At 46.3% G+C, this 18,117-nt stretch overlaps 1 protein-coding gene across 1 annotated transcript in view; it reads right to left on the bottom strand.

Moving 5' to 3' along the window:
• Nucleotides 1-18,117, bottom strand: part of CFAP251 (cilia and flagella associated protein 251) — a 1,318,836-nt gene that overhangs the window by 530,583 nt on the left and 770,136 nt on the right. Inside the window, exon 12 of the mRNA XM_069619593.1 lies at nucleotides 11,826-12,076. Coding sequence (XP_069475694.1) covers nucleotides 11,826-12,076 — 251 coding nt within the window. The remainder of the gene's footprint in view (nucleotides 1-11,825; nucleotides 12,077-18,117) is intronic.

The raw sequence follows: 18,117 nt of genomic DNA, 5'->3' as shown, positions 1-18,117 counted from the left end.
GCGAGTCTGGGGCCTGCACCCACATTGTGTATCAGAACTACATGAGAGAGCCTGGCAGGAGAGTATACTGGGTGTCTTGCGAGTCCGGGACCCGCACCCAAATTGTGTTACTTTGAATGAGTATCCCAAGGAAGAGTAATGCCCTTGAGGTTTTGTATTACAGTGTTTGTGGAAAAGACTTGGGGAAGGGAGTTATTTCCCCTGTAGCGGAGTGTAACACCAAGGCCTTAAAAAACTTTGGAACTTTTGTTTTGGTGGAGAAAAACCTGGGGAAGGGAGCCATTTCCAGGAACTTGTGCACTTTTCAAGCCAGAGAAAATGATGTTCATTACGAGCATGCCGGTCTGGAATAAGGTGCTGGTAACAACGGTTACCGGCACCTTTTCCGGACAGGCATGCTTCAAGTCTGCCGTAAGGGGCAGTGAACAACCAGCAGGCAATTCACAGAAGCACTGGCACTGTTAACAAAAGTGCCGGTGCTTCAGTGGTTCCCATCCCATGGCGTCCTATGGGGCGCCATAGGAATAGGAATTTACCGTTCTGCGGCCGCCAGTAATATCCCGGTAATACCAGGATATCGGGTGGCTGAAACGGTAAGCCGAGGATGCCTTTCATATAGAAGTTGTACATTGATTCTGGGCGTGTGTAAGGTACATATTATACATGTACATATATATTTTGCTTATTCTGCAGAGCGTGTGTGGTAGAAGCGAGTATCGTACAATCGTGTGTCATAATACAGTGTGCCGTAATAAGGGATATGACCAAGCAGTCAGGGTCGGATTGGCCCCTCGGCCTTTCGGCCCATGGCGAAATCGTCCCAGGGGAGTGGGGCCGGTTTCGGGCCATGCCTGGGCCGGTTTGGAAGGAAAAAAAAAAATTGAAAAAAATTTTTTTTTCTTTTTCCACATTTAAAAAAAAACAAAAAAGCCTTTCATCCTTCTTAGGTGGATAAATGAGTACCAACACAGGTTGGGTGATATTGTATACATATTTGTTCTATAGAAAAGAGCTTAAGCATAAGTGCCATACAATAACATATTATCATTTGGCCTTCGACGTCTGCTTGAATTCACAGTCATTTATTGTACTTAGGAACAATGCTATTTGACGCCACATCCTGTTTTGTGAAGGGGTGAAAGGTTGTGTTTCATCGCTTCCCAGGATGTCACTTTGGGGTGGGGTCAAATGACATCACTTCCGGTGAGGTCATCAGAGGTCAAGGGTCGTGAGGCGAGGGCTGGGCCACTTGTTTGAGGCGAGGGCTGGGCCATTTTATTTTGGGTGACCGGGCTTATTTCTTGTCTGTCCCAGTCCGATCCTGCAAGCAGTTCAGGCTGGACGGCCCCTTTTGGGGTGTGACCAAGCCTGGTTTGCATATGGTCTTTTCCCTTTTGTAATGGCTTGGCAGGTGAAGAATGAAGGTCTGGAGGATTGTGCAGAGCAATGCCAGTGATTAAGATTCATTCTAAACCTTCCAGTCATAACCGCTTTTGTTGTGCTATAGTCCTGATTTTCATGTCAGTTTTCAAAGGTTTGCTAGTGTACATGTACAAAATGTACATCTCCCACACGTACGTGAACACTTCATAAACAAAAATGTACATTAATTCTGCTCACATATTGTACGCATCCTAGAGATGTAAAAGCTTGTATTAGAGTGAGCTCTAACTTTGATGTGAGTTTTCAATACATACAGGAGGAGTATAGGAGTTTTACAGTTCGTACATTATGCAATTTGCATCTGCTGAAAACTGACATCAAATTTAGTTTTTAGTGCACTTGAATGAAATGTACGTTTCCCACACATATGTGTACAGTTCCAATATAAAATGTACATTATTTCTGCTCTTCAATGAAACTCTTCCTATAGATACAAAAGCTCACATTAAAGTGAGCTGTAACTTTGAAGTGAATTTTTAAGAAATCTAGGATGATGAAAGCATGCCTTTCTGAGCAAAAATACAAATCAGGTACAGACAGGCACAGATAACGGGGTATCTGCAGGAGGGGCTATACAAGCTGTAATACTGTGATGTTTTCCAAATGCTTCATTTCATCTTTCATTTCATCTTTTTTATATATATATATATATATATATTCAATGAAAAAACTTTGTTAAAGGGACGTTATGGTTAAGTTGCACTAATAAAAACCAATGAAATTCAGTAAAAAACGTTAAAAGGATGTTATGGTTACAAGTAAACTCGAAAACCCCCTGAAATTCGCCAGTTATGGTAAACTAAGCAACCATAACTCGCGCCACCACCGTGCACTGCTAAGACTAACACCCAGGACATCAAAGATGACATCACAAATATCATTGATGACATCACTGATGATATTACATGTGCATTTACCTTTCATACAAGGGGTTGTGAATGTAATGTTGGCAAAAAAGTATCAGGGATTATCGGGAGATGTGTAGTAAACTACATACTTCATCATGCAATGTAGTGTTCTAAAGAACATTCCATGCATTTTGGGACCCCCCTATAACTTTGCCCCCCCTGGACCAAATCTCACCAAACTTTGCAAAAATACAGAGTGGGCCATATACTTTTTATGCAAAGTTTGGTGAGGATTCGTCCAGAGGGAGCAAAGTTATAAGCCACCCAAAAAGTGCTATTCCTATGAGATTAGCAATTTAACCATAACTACACAGCCACTATTGTGGCTGTGTCTGTGTAATTACAGTGCGGCGAACGACGCACTATACAACGCACTATAGTTATGAGTATCGAGATACATAGGAAACCCAAAGATTGATTTGCTCATAACATTTGACTTGCATGATAGATTGGGCAAAAAATGTGCAAACAAAAAGTTTGCCACGCCCCCGATAAACACCCCTATCCTGCCACCCCACCCCAGATGGGACATTTTGGGAAAGATTTGTTATAAAATGAAAAAGTTATTAAGTAAAAAACCTTCATGGGGACCGATGGTCGATTGAAGCAGACTGGTCTGATTTTAGCTCGACATATATACAATCAGGTTATGGATGTATACAGGGAGAAAAGAGATTGGAGGGGGAAGAAGCCCCAGGGGAGGATATCGGGAGGACTCATACCTGTAATGGAACTGGACTAGGTGGATCTGCATAAAAGATATCTGAGAAGTGTGTGATATGTGTGATATGTGACTAAAAGTGGTTGAACGCTGGTCAGATTGGGAAAAAGGAGGGGGGAAGGAGGGTCAGGGGGATGGGAGGATTGGGATGTTGGAGGGAGGGGGTGTTAGGACATATCCATTGAAACAGTTAAGTCGTAAGCATCAGCAGGTATTGTGTGAAGCAGGGGACATACAATACGGCTGTGTTGCCTGGTTTCTTTGTTTGTTATGTCTATATAAATGCCAATAAAGTTGAAATAAAAAAAGAAAGTAAAACATGCTGTTTCAGCCTATTTTCCCACAGAGAAGAAGTCAACATGTCTGCGCAGCGCAGAGCAAAAGCCATTGGCGGAAATGGACCAGGTTTGAAACAACTTGGGCATGAAGCATTGACTCGATTTCCAAGAGGAGTCTGGGGTTATTCTGTCCAGTAGTTGTTAAAATATATTATTGAAAAGGGGATGCCCCGTTCTCCCAAAATTATAGCTATATCTTCCATGGTGCAGTAGAGTTTTTTCAGAAATGAAAACCTTCCATTTCTTTTTTTTCAATAACCACAAAAATGCCATTTGGAGGAGGAAAGAGAATGCAATGGCATCAGGCTAGAGGGGGACAGAGAACACCATGTGAAATTGGGGAGTGGGGGTGTTGGGGAGCAGGTTCAGCTACTGAAACCCTTCTCTTCTGGACTCTGCTTGAAACACATATGCTCCGCTGATATGAAGATTGTATCATAGTGGCAGTTTTCCCTTAAGGTTTTAGGTTATTTCTGCCTTTTCTCCAAGTCTACAGGGTATAGAAAGGGGCAAGTGGGTGTCAGCAGGGCACTGTGGCCAAATGCCATCTACAGGTTAAGTCCTCTAGATCCCAGCACTGAACCAGAGCCACTACACATTTATGCTGACAGCTGTGTATTCATTTGCATCTACCAGGGATCCTGAGAAGTGGCGGTTCATGACCTTTACTTGTTTGTATCTCCTCCCCCTAGACAGTGGAATTCCTGGGTGTGGCATTTGCTCGGGAGCTTTTTGGTTCAGCCGAAGGAAGGGGTTGCTGGCCGATTTTGCAAAACTACCTGTTGTGACCGGCAGAAGATGTCCTAGAGATGCTGTTCATACAGCTCACACTCATGTGACTTGGATGCACGCCTGATCAGTCTGTCCGTCAGTACATTGGATTGTTGGGCATGGATGAAGATCCCTTCCTTCAGATCCCAAGTACATCGTTTCTGTGATTCCTTGGAGAGGAGTTTTGTCTTTGAGCCTTTATTGCCACCCTACTTGTTAACATGGTGAACGGAACTGGTATTGTCAGTCTGCACTGTGACCGTCATGGCTTTGATCAATGGCAGGAATGATTCTAGCACCCACCTGATGTCTCTCAATGTCACGATCCCAGGGGGCTGGCGCCTATGGAACAGTGGAGGCATAGCCTCCATTGAATCTTACCACCACGTTCTCGCTGTGTTTTCTCATGCAGTCTAGTTTTTTTCCAACATGGCTACCAGAAGGCTTTTATGCCACCTCCTCCCGGCAGGCGGTGCTCTGCATCTCTTTGCGCTTTCTCCTTTGCATCGCCACGCTGTAATTTCCCTTTTTGCGGTGCTCCACTTCCTTCCTTAGGTCCTCTGACCGTGCTGCCTAGCTGATTGCCTGCTCACCTCCCTCCGCAGTGGTTCCCTCCTCGCCCAGGGTCTCTCTCTCTCTCTCTCTCTCTCTCTCTCTCTCTCCTGCCTCCCGCAGTGGTTCCTTGCCCGCCCGCAGACCCGCTCTCCCTCTTCTGTCATCCACGGCGGATCCCTCCCGCTCGTGGCCTGTGTTCTCTTTCTCTCTCTCTCTCTCGTTCTCTCCGACTCTGTGCCATCCGCTACTCTCCCATTTCTTCCAGCGGCCTGATCATCTCTCTGTCTCCCTGTGGTTTCGCCTTGTCTTCAGGTCTCTCCCTGAAAACGCTCTTTGCTATTCCTTTCCTGACCTGCTTATCGGTTGTTGCTCTCACCAGTGACTTAGTTGTTCATACAATCATTCCTTGACTGCCCTTTGTCATCCCCCTTTCCTTCCCTATACTCTATCGGGTTCATTACCTTCTCATCCAAGTCCTCCTGCCTACCAGTTCAGCAACTCTCCTATTGTTCCATCCAGACCTGGATCCGAGGGTCCCATCAGGAGATCTTTTACTGGAAAGGTGTTTTAACATTGAACATACCTTCACAGCTGGATCCCAGAACTACAAGGGGTTTTTTGTGCCAAGAGGCTTTTTCCCCTGATTATTGGCAACTGCGTAAGCGAGGTCACTGGCCCCCTGACTTCTCGCGGTCACAGTGGCTTCCTTTCGTGGTCGGCCTTATCTCCATAAAAAAAAGGACTATCGGACAAGGGGAAGGAAGAAGATTCCGTCTCCGGAGGCCGGTACCTCAGGTGAGGAGGAAGAAGGGGACTTTGAGACCGATTCTGATGACTCTGAGGAAGATATTCTTGACAGTTTGCAAATGCCCGAACATAACCATGGCCACTGCTGAACAGGTCCAGGAGCTGGTCGCAGCTGTCCAAGGTTTAACACAAGAAGTGCAAAACTTGAAGACAGAGAATATGATCTTACGCCAATTGGTCACGGCATAGGAACAGCATTCTACAGATTTGCCTCTGATGGCCTTGGCGTCAGGCAAATTTAATGGGTCGCCTAAGAAGGTGAAGGAGTTCATTGAGGCCTGTGGGATCCATTTCACATTTAGAACTGTGTCGGTTTGATGATTTCCCACATGGTGGGGCATGCCCTGCCTTGGGCTACCCCACTGGTCACCCAAGCCAATCCAGTGCTTGATGACTACGGTGGATTCATAACAATTCTCCGACAGACCTTCCAAAGACCCAAGACCACATTTGTTGCCTGTGAGGAATTGCTTGACGTTCGTCAAGGTAATTTAGACTTGTTATCATATATTACGACATTTAAACAACTCGCGTCCAAGGCTGGTTGGCCAGAGCAGGTGCAATACGCCATCTTCTGCCGGGGACTGCGAGAAGACCTTAAGGACAAGTTAGTTCGAACTTCCTGTCCTTCCTCTTTCCCAGACCTACTGTCTACCGTCCTGCAAATCGATTACCGATTATCTGAATGAAAAACTGAGAGAAGAAAGAACCAGAGTTTTCCCTTGCCTTCGGACCTGCATAGCTCTCCATCACAGTCAACCATATGCCAGCTGAAAGAGGAGCCTATGCAAGTGGGAACAGCTCAAGCTCCTCTGACACCAAAAGAGCGAAAGAGAAGAAAGGAAAACTGCTTGTGCATGTACTGTGGCTCTGATACCCATCTGTTAAGAGACTGCTCGAGGATCCGCCTAGGCATTCGGGAAACGGACGTCCTCGGTGCTAGAAGGGACAGGATACAGAGGCACCAAGAACAGTCCCTACGTCACACTTTCCGTTTCGTCTCCGAATTCTCCCGAGGATTCCCGTCTGATGGTAGTGACCATCCAGTTGACAGTGGGGGAACGGAAGATCGACACCCTAGCCTTATTGGATTGTGGAGCGGCAGGGAACTTCGTCAACACACTCTAGGCTGAGAAGATTGGTCTCCGACGATTTGAGAGGAAGGAGGACCAGAAGGTTGAAGGGGTTGAGGGTGAGCCCCTTAGCTCGAGTCTCATCACCAACACCACCAAGGAACTACAAGTAACCGTCCTGCAGCATTTGGAGAGGATTAAGTTTGACATAACCCGGGCTGCACATTTATCAGTCATCCTGGGTATAGGGCGGCTTCGCAAGCACATCCTGTCCATCAATTGGACAAATAACCAGCTCAGTTTCCATTACGCCTACTGTAAAAGGAATTGCCTCCAAGGACTGGGTTTCGAGACCATCAAGACGGTGTCTGTTACCGAGTTGACTGGGATCCACTGTTTACCTGTCAAATTCCTAGAGATGTTTTCCTTGAGAAGATACCTCAAGATCTTCCACCCCATAGACCCGAGGACTGTGCCATCGATCTTGTTCCGGGGGCATTGGTACCCTTTGGGCAGAAGTACTCTCTTTCCTTGGCTGAGAAGCAGGTTCTTAGAGAATACCTGGACGCGAATCTCACCAATGGTCTCATCAAACCCTCTCACTCTCCGGCTGGGGCCTCACTGTTCTTTATTCCCAAAAGGGATTCCAAGGAATTGAGACCATGCATTGACTTTCACAGCCTGATCCGAGTTTGCGCAGGCGATGAGTGGAAGACGGCCTTCAGGACCGCGTATGGCCCTTTTGAATATCAAGTAATGCCATTCCGTTTGGTTAATGCCCCTGCCATTTTTCAAAGGTTCATGGACAGATTGTTCTCAGATCTGCTTTTTTACTCTACCATCGTCTATCTAGATCATATGCTTGTTTTTTTCTTGCTCCAAACAAGACCACCAGACCTATGTCCAGGAAATACTCTGCAGATTCCAGACACAAACCTGGGCAAACCCGAGAAGTGTGTCTTTTCCACATCTTCCATTCCATACCTTGGTTTCATCCTTTCTGATCAAGGGGTCATCATTGACGCAAAGAAGGTCTGTGCCATCTTGGACTGGCCTGCTCCTAACTCTGTGAAGGAGGTGCAACAGTTCATCGGACTTGCCAATTTCTACCAGAAGTTTAATCCGGAGTTCTCTGAAGTGGTATTACCCATCACCAGTCTTCTTAAAAAATCTTCTGCTCCATTTCGATGGACTGAAGCTGCTGAAGCTAGCCTCATCCAACTCAAGAACCGCTTCTGCATGGCACCTATCCTCCGTCAACCAGACCAGTCGAAACGCTTCATACTGGAGACTGGCGCTTCATCCGCAGCCATTGGAGCAGCTCTCTTCCAAACCCATGAGGGCGTGGAACACCTCATTGCGTTCTTCTCTAAGACTCTGTCTCCCAGCCAGACTAACTATTAGGTTATAGAAAAGGAGTTATTGGCTATGAAGCTAGCCTCTGAAGAGTGGCAACATCTTCTCCAAGGCGGAGAACATCCTTTTTTTATACGCACAGACCATAAGAACTTCAAGGTACCATTTTTTTGCCCTGTATGACTTTACCATCACCTACCTACCGGGCACCCTTAACATTCTGGCGGATGCACTTTCCCGCCGTTATGATTACGACAAGAACTCCGAGAACCCCAAGAAGCTCATGTTTCCCCACACCAAGATCACTTCCTTGGTCTCCACCTTTCTCCAGGACATTAAAGAAGCTTCCAGGGGAGTTCTGGAATAGACAGAGAGCAGGTCGAGCAACCAGTTTGAAGAGAAAGATGGGCTATTGTTCATCAAACAAAGGTTGTTTCTTCCTACCGAAGGATTGCGCAGATCAGCTTTATCTGGGTGCATTAACTCCTGTACCGCAGGTCATTGCAGTGGATCTCCTCAAACACTCTTTTTACTGGCCAGGAATGGCAACCGACACAGTGGAATACACTAAAGCCTGTCCAGTATGCATTCGCAGCAAACACAACACTTAAAAACCCATCAGCCTCCTGGAGCAAAGCCTGGTTCCTCGTGTCCCATCACAACTGATTTCATTGTGCAATTGTCTCTCGCGCAGCGTTCCTCCTGCATTATGGTGACAGTTGACTCATTTTCCAAATTGGCACATTTCTCACCTCTGCCAGGAATTACCTCTGCATCCTGTATGGCTGAAGTGTTTATCAGGGACATTTTCATACTCCATGGGCTGCCTAGGAAAGTAGTATCGGACAGAGGGAGCCAATATACCTCCCGATTCTGGAAAGACCTCTGCAAAAGATTGAACATCGATCAGGCTCTTTCATCCGGTTTCCACCCTCAAACCAACGGCCAGACCGAACGTCTTAACAGCACATTGGAGCAATACCTGCGCTGTTATATTAACCAACAACAAGACAACTGGGTGTCCCTGCTACCCACCACAGAGCTTGCTTACAATAACAGCATTGGGTATGAGCCCATTTTTCTGCACTTACGGTCTACATCCTCTCCCCATCTTGCTGGTGGTATCTTTACCTTCTAACATCCCTTCTAAGGAGGATTCACTTGCTAGAATCTCAGAAGCCCACAAGACTGCTGAATGGAGCCTACAGGAGACTAGGAAGTGTTACAAGACACAAGCTGATAAGCACCATAAGAGAAGCCCTGACTGGATAGTCGGATCCAAGGTCTGGTTATCTACCAAATTCCTTCCCAATTGGGTACATCCCACCAACCTTTCCCCATGCTTCATATATCCCTACGAGATTGTGTCGAAGATTAATCCTGTGGCCTTTCGGCTACGACTTCCCAATAGTCTGAGACGCATTCATCCTGTTTTTCGCTCTTCCTTTTGCGCCCTGTGGAGCATGATTCCATAGTTTGCCCTGTACCTCGCCAAAGGATTCCACCCATATTTGACCCAGAGGAATACAAAGCCGCTCAAATATGTGACTCCTGTTACCACCGGGGTCGTCTTGAGTACTTAGTGAGATGGAAGGGTTCTCCTAGTTCTGAGAATTCCTGGGAACCAGTCTCTTTTGTCCATACCCCTCTTCTAGTTTGTAAGTTTCACCGGGCACACCCAGGTAAGCCTGGGGGATTCCGGCACAGGAGGGGGGCATACTGTCACAATCCCAGGGGCCTGGTGCCTATGGAAACAGTGGAGGCATAGCCTCCATTGAATCTTGCCGTCATGTTGCTCGCTGTGTTTTCTCATGCAGTCTAGTTGTTTTCCAACATGGCCGCCGCCGGGAGGCTTTTATGCCACCTCCTCCTGCCAGCCGGCGCATTGCAACTCTTTGCACTTTCTCCTTTGAGTTGCCACTCTGTAATTTCCCTTTTTGTGGTGCTCTGCTTCCTTCCTTAGGTCCTGACCTTGTTGCCTAGCTGATCGCCTGCTCACATCCCTCCGTGGCGTTCCTTCCCCGCCTGCGGTCTCTCTTTCTCTCCTGCCTCCCGCAGAGGTTCCTTCCCCGCCCGCAACCCTGCTCTCCCTCTTCTGTCGTCCGCGGCAGATCCCTCCCACTCGCGGCCCATTCTCTCTCTTTCTCTCTCCCTCTCTTTGTCGGTTCTCTCCGACTGTGCCGTCCGCTACTCTCCCGTTTCTTCCGGCGGCCTGATCTCCTCTCTGTCTCCCTGTGGTTTCATCTTGTCTTCAGGTCTCGCCCTGAAAACGCTCTCCACTGTTTCTTTCCTGACCTGCCTATCGGTTGTTGCTCTCACCAGTGGCTTAGCTATTCATACAATAATTCCTCAACTGCCCTTTGTCACCCCACTTTCCTTCCCTGTACTCTATCAGGTTCATTACCTTCTCATCCAAGTCCTCCTGCCTACTAGTTCAGCAACTCTCCTATTGTACCATCCAGAACTGGATCCTAGGGCCCATCAGGAGCTCTTTTACTGGAAAGGTGTTTTAACACTGAACATACCTTCACAGCTGATCCCGGAACTACAAAGGTTTGTTTGTGCCGAGAGGCTTTTTTCCCTGATTATTGGCAACTCTGGATGCAAAGTCACTGGCCTGCTGACTTCTCATGGTCACAGTGATTTCCTTTCATTGTCGGCCTTATCTTCATTAAAAAAAGGACTATCGGACAATGGGAAGGAAGAAGATTCCATTTCCGGAGGCCAGGACCTCAGGTGAGGAGGAAGAATACTTTGAGACCGATTCTGATGACTCTGAGGAAGATAGTCTTGACACTCAATCCCTCAATGTTTATGTGGAGCAGAGTCTCCTCCTCTGACCGGGTGCCTTTTGTTGTAAAGTGGTTGCAATGCACTCTGCAACCTCCTAAAGAAGCATACATTCACAAGGAGAAGGGGGACGTCAGTAATTGAAAGACAATGTCTTTCAGTAGATCGCCATTGTTCAACTGTTATCCTGGACAGGCCTCAACTGGATTTTGCAATGCAGCACCAGTGATATTCAGGAAGACATCAAGCCCAGTCAGAGAATTTTATTTCCTAACCGCACATGATTATAGCCAACAGTAAATGCTGCCTGGCTGCCAGATTAAACACCACCAGAAATGAATCCAATCTTTACTGCAACCCAAGATGTAAAGGTAAAAATTGCAGAAAGTTCCCTGAAGGTTACATTGTTTTTTCTGTATTAAGGGGGAGGCAGGAGAAACATTGTGCATGTAGACTTAATTTGCAAAATAATGCAAAGAAGGTTCAATAATGACCATTCACCTAATTATAAAAAAAATTGTCCAATAGTGGTATGGTCAGATACTGAACATAATCCCTTTCCATCTTCAAGTTGAAGATGCAAATGACAAAACAATATTTAAAACAATACATGCAGGTTTTCTGAAATAGAGTCAGCAGGATTTCAGTAAATCTACAACCTTTAATTGCTGTACAGGCGGTATTCCTGTAAACGGGCACACCCCCTCTGATTACCTGGAGCAGTAACTCTAACAGCCACCATTGGTATTTCTGAAAGGCATTCCGCCAAAGCTGTTATGAGTCCCTGCATGCACCGAGGACTCCTAGCCTAATGTCGAGGAATTATTGAAGCATGTGAATCTATGAAACATCGAATGCTAGAAAACTAACATCCTTCCCCTTTTGTTGAATGGGCCTGCAATGATGTTGTGCTTGATGAAATACTCCCACTTCCAATCAAAACAAAGTACAGTACAGAACACACTTGCATCATGAAGTTACATTCAGTTCCTGCTGTGCCACCATTAAAACCATTACCCAAGACTAATGGAAGACTCTAAAAGAAAAGGGTTTTGATATTTACCATCAGGGTTATAGGAGAGGCAATGTAGACGTTTGCCCTTTTCAAAGATCCTGCTTACAAACTGATTTTTTGTCTTGTAGTCCCAAACTTTCAGGATACCGCTGTAGCTCCCAATGGCAAGAAGAGGCTGAGTAGGGTGGCAGGCAATACCGTGGACAACATCATAAGGCTCCTGCAGTAACCGTCTAAGCTTGGTCCCATCCGTTGTCACGTGCAGCACAGCAGCGTTATAAGTAGAGACCACAAAATTGCTGTTTAATTGAGAAGACAAGACAGATCAATTACAACATTTATATTCGGGCAGTTTAGTTGTTTCTATTGGAAAGGCAATAGCAAATCGAAAAAACATCAGCCAAACAGTTAGACAAACAAAGAAGCTCATTTTCAACTAGTGCATGAGGCATGTTCCCCTTTCCCCGCTTAAAACTATTTCACCTACAAATTAATTACATCACAAATGCAGCACTAATTTGGGCGATTGGCAATACACCCTTCAAAGAAATTATTAACTGGATCTAAAGTGCCATACATACAAGGATTCCTTCTCTGGGAAAACCTACTTCAAGACTTAAAATCTCAGGATTAACCCTCGAGATTTAAGAGACTCCTTAAAACGGCACTTATTGAATCAATCCTCCCTTTAAACAGACCTTGATCTCTGCTTCATATCATCAGCTGTTAACAGAATGTTTAGGTGGGGCGCTGTGACATCTGCACATCATCAGGCTCCTACACAACGATCTTGCACTTACTCATCACTGTAATGAAAACAAACGTCTTCTGTGAAGAATATCTTGTACTTACCTTCCCTACTTTCTTTTCTCCATCTGACCCCTTACTCATTTCCTCTGTCCCAGCCCACCTCCCTGATGTTGTGCCCTGTAATGTCCTAAAGCGAGAATTCTTTTTGTGTTGTTCGAATTATCAATAAAATACAATTTTAAAAAATAAACCGGTTTGCTTAGATTTTTGTGTCCATGTCAAAAACCTAATCAAAATTGTTCATACGGATGTCTGCACAAGACAACCCATCCTGAAAATGAGTAAACGTACTGACACCGACAGAAGATTATGTGGCTCTTGTTTAATCCATGCAAGCTAAATATAACCAATCACAATGTTATGTTATGTTATGTTAAGCCTATTTATAAAGTGCATGGTCACCCTAGAGTATCATGGCGCTAGAGAGAGGGAATCTCAGCCAGAGAACCAACAAAGAGCATGCTAAAATAGGAAGGTTTTAACTGCCTTTCTAAAGGCCAGATAGTTCCAGAGGAAGTTTATTCCACAGCTCGGCAGCTGCTTTGGAAAAGACACAATATCAGGATACCAATAACCAGACAACACTTAGCACTATCTCAAAGTGTTCTCAGCCAATAATTTCAAATGCTTGACTAGACCCTATTCAAACCTGGATGCGCACAGTGTGTCTCAAACTAAACTGAATAAGAACAGTTTATCTTGATCAACTGAAGTAGATATCCAGCTAGAATTGAAGACGGTCTCCTAAATATGTATTGCTTCTCCATGCTCTCTCCTCTCGAAGACTGCCACGTTACTAGGTTCCTATATGGGCCATGAACTAAATTATAAAGAACACATCAAGAGAACTAGGATGGAGTAGCAGAGTGAAGACACATGTGATGGAGCCCTCACACCCCGGGCTGCTAAAATATAGTACTTTTGCTTGTATATATTCATCCATATCTCTGTGGTGGGGGCATTTTCTACATAATGTGGTGTACAGACATCACACACAGCTGCTGGTGTATGTGTTACCCTTCTTCCCGAGTTCCATGGACTGGAAATGGTGATCCGTGCTCGAGGGCTCACTGGACAAGAGGTGTGCTCCATGGGGAAGTGCAGAATGGGAAGTTGAGAAGGGTGTTGGAGAAGCTTAGCAGATCTCTGGACCAAGCAGCTGACGTGCGAGGAGTGCTGAGCAGGTTGTTTCTACAGCAGAGGGAACAGGCAGCAGCTGGCTGGAGATTGCAACAGCATCAAATATCAAGCAATTGTGACTATTCACCCCAGCGCACTCTGACCCAGATAACAGGGACGGCAAGCCCAAGGTACTGGTATGGAGCGGCATACAATTAGCCACACGGTGCAGGCTGCGTGGCAAGGGTCATGGCATAATGAGAGAAACACTGAATGGCCCTATCAACATGTCAGTAGACAGAATTCTGCCCTGCTATGTAGGGGAAAGCAGTCACCTGTAAAGACCAGCCATAAATCTTATCCTTGCACTCGTCAGCGACTGCATTCCTACCATACACATCCTGGTAAGAGAAAATATTACAGACTGGCCTCTTTTTCTTTTACATTGAACTTTGCATCCATGCACCCCTAATTCAGGACCTTGAGCATCCATCTGGGCAGAATGTTGGTTGGCTCTGAGCTCCCTTTCCCAGCACAAGTGCATAGCTGGCTCTTGGCCATGGTATAGGCCCCAGATTCAATTTCTGGTATATAGCAATTCAATACATCTTGCTCTGTTGGGTGATGACTAGACCTTGCAAAACTAGTACTGAGGGCAGTCAAAACCTACAGGAATTTGCTTACCACCAGCAACAGTCATCCATAGACAAGATGGCCTCTCTTCTACATGGCACTTCATGTGGAGCGCATGGAGCACATGATGCCACACTTCAAGAAATCCTACAAGTGCCAAAGAATAGTCATTCCAAGCTGTTGGCTGAAATAGGTGGAGTTACGTCTAGAGTGCATGATGTTCAAATCAGACTAGTTGAACTAGCCAATGTCAAAAGATGGCCATAGTTGGTTGAGGTGAAACCTGGCTGGTCTTAGTAGGGTTCCACACTGTTTGAGGATGGATAGAAAAGAAACACCCTGTGACAAATTATTAGAATCTTGCTTCATGGTGAGAAGATTTTCAGGTTGGTAAATACAGTGACATGTATTCTAGTCAAACAGGGAAAAGTCACATTTGAGTTATTTGCAAATTAACAATTATAGATGACTTCTTCCACTGTCCTCTGTGAAAGTCTGTCTTTCAGGCCAAGCTATCAGTTGTTTTGGAACACAGAAGGACACTGTAGGCACTACAGTTTCTGCACTGTGATCCAGTGGTTTAGGATTTGTTTGTTCCAGTGGCTATTTTATGTATGTTTTATGTATGTAAATAGTACTTGATGTTCTAGTAAACAATAAACAATGCTCTAAATGGACTACAATGGAAGCATGACGTGGCTCCCGTGCCTACCGGATGTGACTGAGGAAATGTTTATATACTGATAATGTACTCGGTGTACAGCAAGTATAACAAATGGTGGCGGAACAGTAAATCCCCATTCCCATGGAGTCCTATAGGACTGTAGTCCTATAAGACTCCATGGGAATGGGGACACTGAAGCAACGGCCGGTGCTTCAGTGAGAGACATGCCGGTAGGGGCCCGATTTCCCGGCAGGTCAGGCCTGCCAGTGGATCCATGGCCCTACCGGCATGCTCGGAGTATGGCAGTCCAGAAAGGGTGCTGGTATGTTGCTAGGAGCACCCTTGTTTCTGGATCGCCATACACGTAATGAGGCCCAGTGTCTGGGAGTGGCGCTCAGAAGCATTTTAGAGATCCTGGAAAAACACTGTCGGGCTGGAAGCAGAGCTGAGGACCTGAAGCAGGCTGGAAATACCTTTCCCATTCAGAACTATGGGGAGGGGAGGGGGTGATTCTGCTCCTTTTTGTGTACCCTTATTTTGAAGCATTGAAACTGCATTTTTGAATCCAGAGGTCCAGGAAGCCTTTTCCTTTGGCTTTTTGAAAGAACTACTCTTTTTAATTGAGATAAATAGGGAAGCACTCGTACCTATAGTAGTCAGCTCAATACCTATGGAATGATGTTATTCAGATTGGCCTTATATTTGCAGCATTATCATATTAAATTGACACCAAATCTCTTTTAAGGCTTTGTTACAGCCTTTAAGGGATCATGGGCCTCATAAGTCTGCCGGTCTGGAATCAAGGGTGCCAGTATCAATGTACCAGTACCCTTTCCGGATCGGCAGACTACAACTCTGCTTTCCGGGGCCTCTGCGGCGCAATGGCCCCAGAAAGCAGAGTTGTCATGGAAGCACTGGCCCTGTTAGCAATGGTGCCAGTGCTTCTGCGTCCCCATTCCTGTGGAGTCCTATCACGGGAATGGGGACTGACATTTTCCGCAGCCTGCTATTCACAGCCACAGGGACTTGTAATGTCCTGGTGCCACCTAGATCTAAGGCAACGGAAAAAGTGTTATGGAGTTGGTGGCATCCGCCAGTAGCATGATTGGTGTTTAGGAATTTGTACCATTGGATAGATTTTTGGGAACAAAAACAAACACAATTTTCTATTCCACAGTTCACGTTGGGTGATGGCTTCACCATTAGGTCCCCTTCTTCCGGACGTAGACACCTCAAACAGTTCTTTATCGATATCAGAACCTTTGGCGGCTGAGTCTCCTGCTTCCGAAGGTCTGATAGTTCCAAAAGATACGAAACAAAACAACAGACAGAAAGTTCCTTTCTGAAAGCACTCTAGGTGAGGATTTGTCACCCCTGGGTCCCCCTCTTCCAGGCACAGACCCCTTTTGAATATTTATCTTGGTTCTCAACCTCCCTCTTCCAGGTCCACCTCTTAACTTTCAGCAGTCTTAATGTCTTTTTAAACAATTCTCGTGGACATCCCTCTGCCGGGTTCACTTTTGTCACCACACTGGGCCTCATTATAAGTTTAGCGTTAGCCTTGCCGGCAAAACCGGCAGGCTGCCGCCAAACTTCAGAAACATTCTGGCATCCGCGAATGGGCAATTACCGGGTCATTACGGCCCTGCTGGACCCGGTAATTGCCCATTTGCGGGTGTCAGAATGGAGTACCCCAATTCCGATTTGATCCCTATAGGGCTCAATGGGAATGGGGAGGTCGAATGCACCGGCATCATTCAGAATGGTGCCAGTGCATCCGACATGCTGTGCTTGCGGGTGCCGCTCTGCCAGTCAGGTCAAACCTGGCGGGCAGTAAGGCACCCGGGGGCAGAAAGGCACCCGCGAGCACAACTCGTAGTTTGCCAGTCCGGGAACTACGGTACCGGCAAGCTTACTGGTACCGTAGTTCCCAGACCGGCCCACTGTTTCTTGGGACTTTAGACTTTGCTCCTTTCTATTGGCATCCCTCTACCGGGTTCACTCTTGCCACTTCTCAATTTCCTTTTACTTTTTCTGATTGCGGGATTCACTTCCCTTGCTCTCTCTTGGTGCAGGATTAACTTCCCTTGCTTTCTTAATAGTTTGCCGGTCAAAGACCTTCCATTGTACAGGGATTTTGCTAGACCTCCTGTATGACCACTTTGACCTCTTTTCGCCTCTTCCCAAGGGCTTCTGGATACGGTAGTTTCTACCCTCGGGTTATCGCCCAGAGTTTCCGGCTTGAGCAACCACGTGGTGCCAGCCTCTTCTGTTGCTGGCTTTCCTCCTCTTTCTTCAATCGTATCTTTACAATTTCAAAGTTCAAATTAGCCGCTGGCTCCTTATCGTTCAACACAGTTCGGTTTCTTATTTTCCCTAGACTCACCGGCTGTGATGAACTGCTTGGCTTTCTTCTTCGAGTCAAGGTTGAAACCATAGAGACCTGCGTCTCTTCCCGGCTTGGTTATCAGCGGAGGAGGGTTTATTGTACCGTAGACATCTGCTGCAACACACGCTGGCTATTGTTCGCAGCATTATGATTCCCTCTGCGAAGGTTTCACTGGCCTTGTTCGGAAAGGGCAAGGTCGCTTCTCTCCTTGTCAGTCTCTCAGTCTGCGCCGTCTTTCTCCTCTTGAACTGCCGTGCTTAGTTTGCTCTCACGTTGTGCGGTCTACATTGCTCTCTTTGTGCTTTCATGCTGCACCTTTTATTCCTGTGGGGAAGGGAAAGGGCTGTCAGGTGTGTGTTATTCGGGTCAATTGCCTGACATTTCCTGACCCTTGTATTGAGACATGTCGGGTAAACGGCTCCGGTGTTAGTCCGTTGTCTTCCATGCTGTGTGAAAGTGTTTGTGTCAGTAAGGAGGGGCGTTTTGTAATATCCTACATAGTAGGATGGGGAAAAGATGTCAAAAGAAGGGGGATACTGCATCTCAGCCGTCTGTGTCCCACTCCTACTCCCCAAGGACCCCTCATCCAGTTGATCCTCCCTCACTAGTGCACCCCCAGGAACTGGATCCAATAGCGATGGCCGTGTCCTGGCCACCTGGATGACAGATCCACGGGAACTAGCCAGGGAGAAACCTTCAGGTTTCTCACTGCATGCAAATACTTT

The sequence above is a fragment of the Ambystoma mexicanum genome, chromosome 10 (genome assembly GCF_040938575.1).
Source record: "Ambystoma mexicanum isolate Mex_15411 chromosome 10, UKY_AmexF1_1, whole genome shotgun sequence".
Classification (NCBI taxonomy): Eukaryota; Metazoa; Chordata; class Amphibia; order Caudata; family Ambystomatidae; genus Ambystoma; species Ambystoma mexicanum.
Note: the sequence above shows the minus strand (reverse complement) of the source record. Positions and strands in the feature narration are given on the sequence as shown.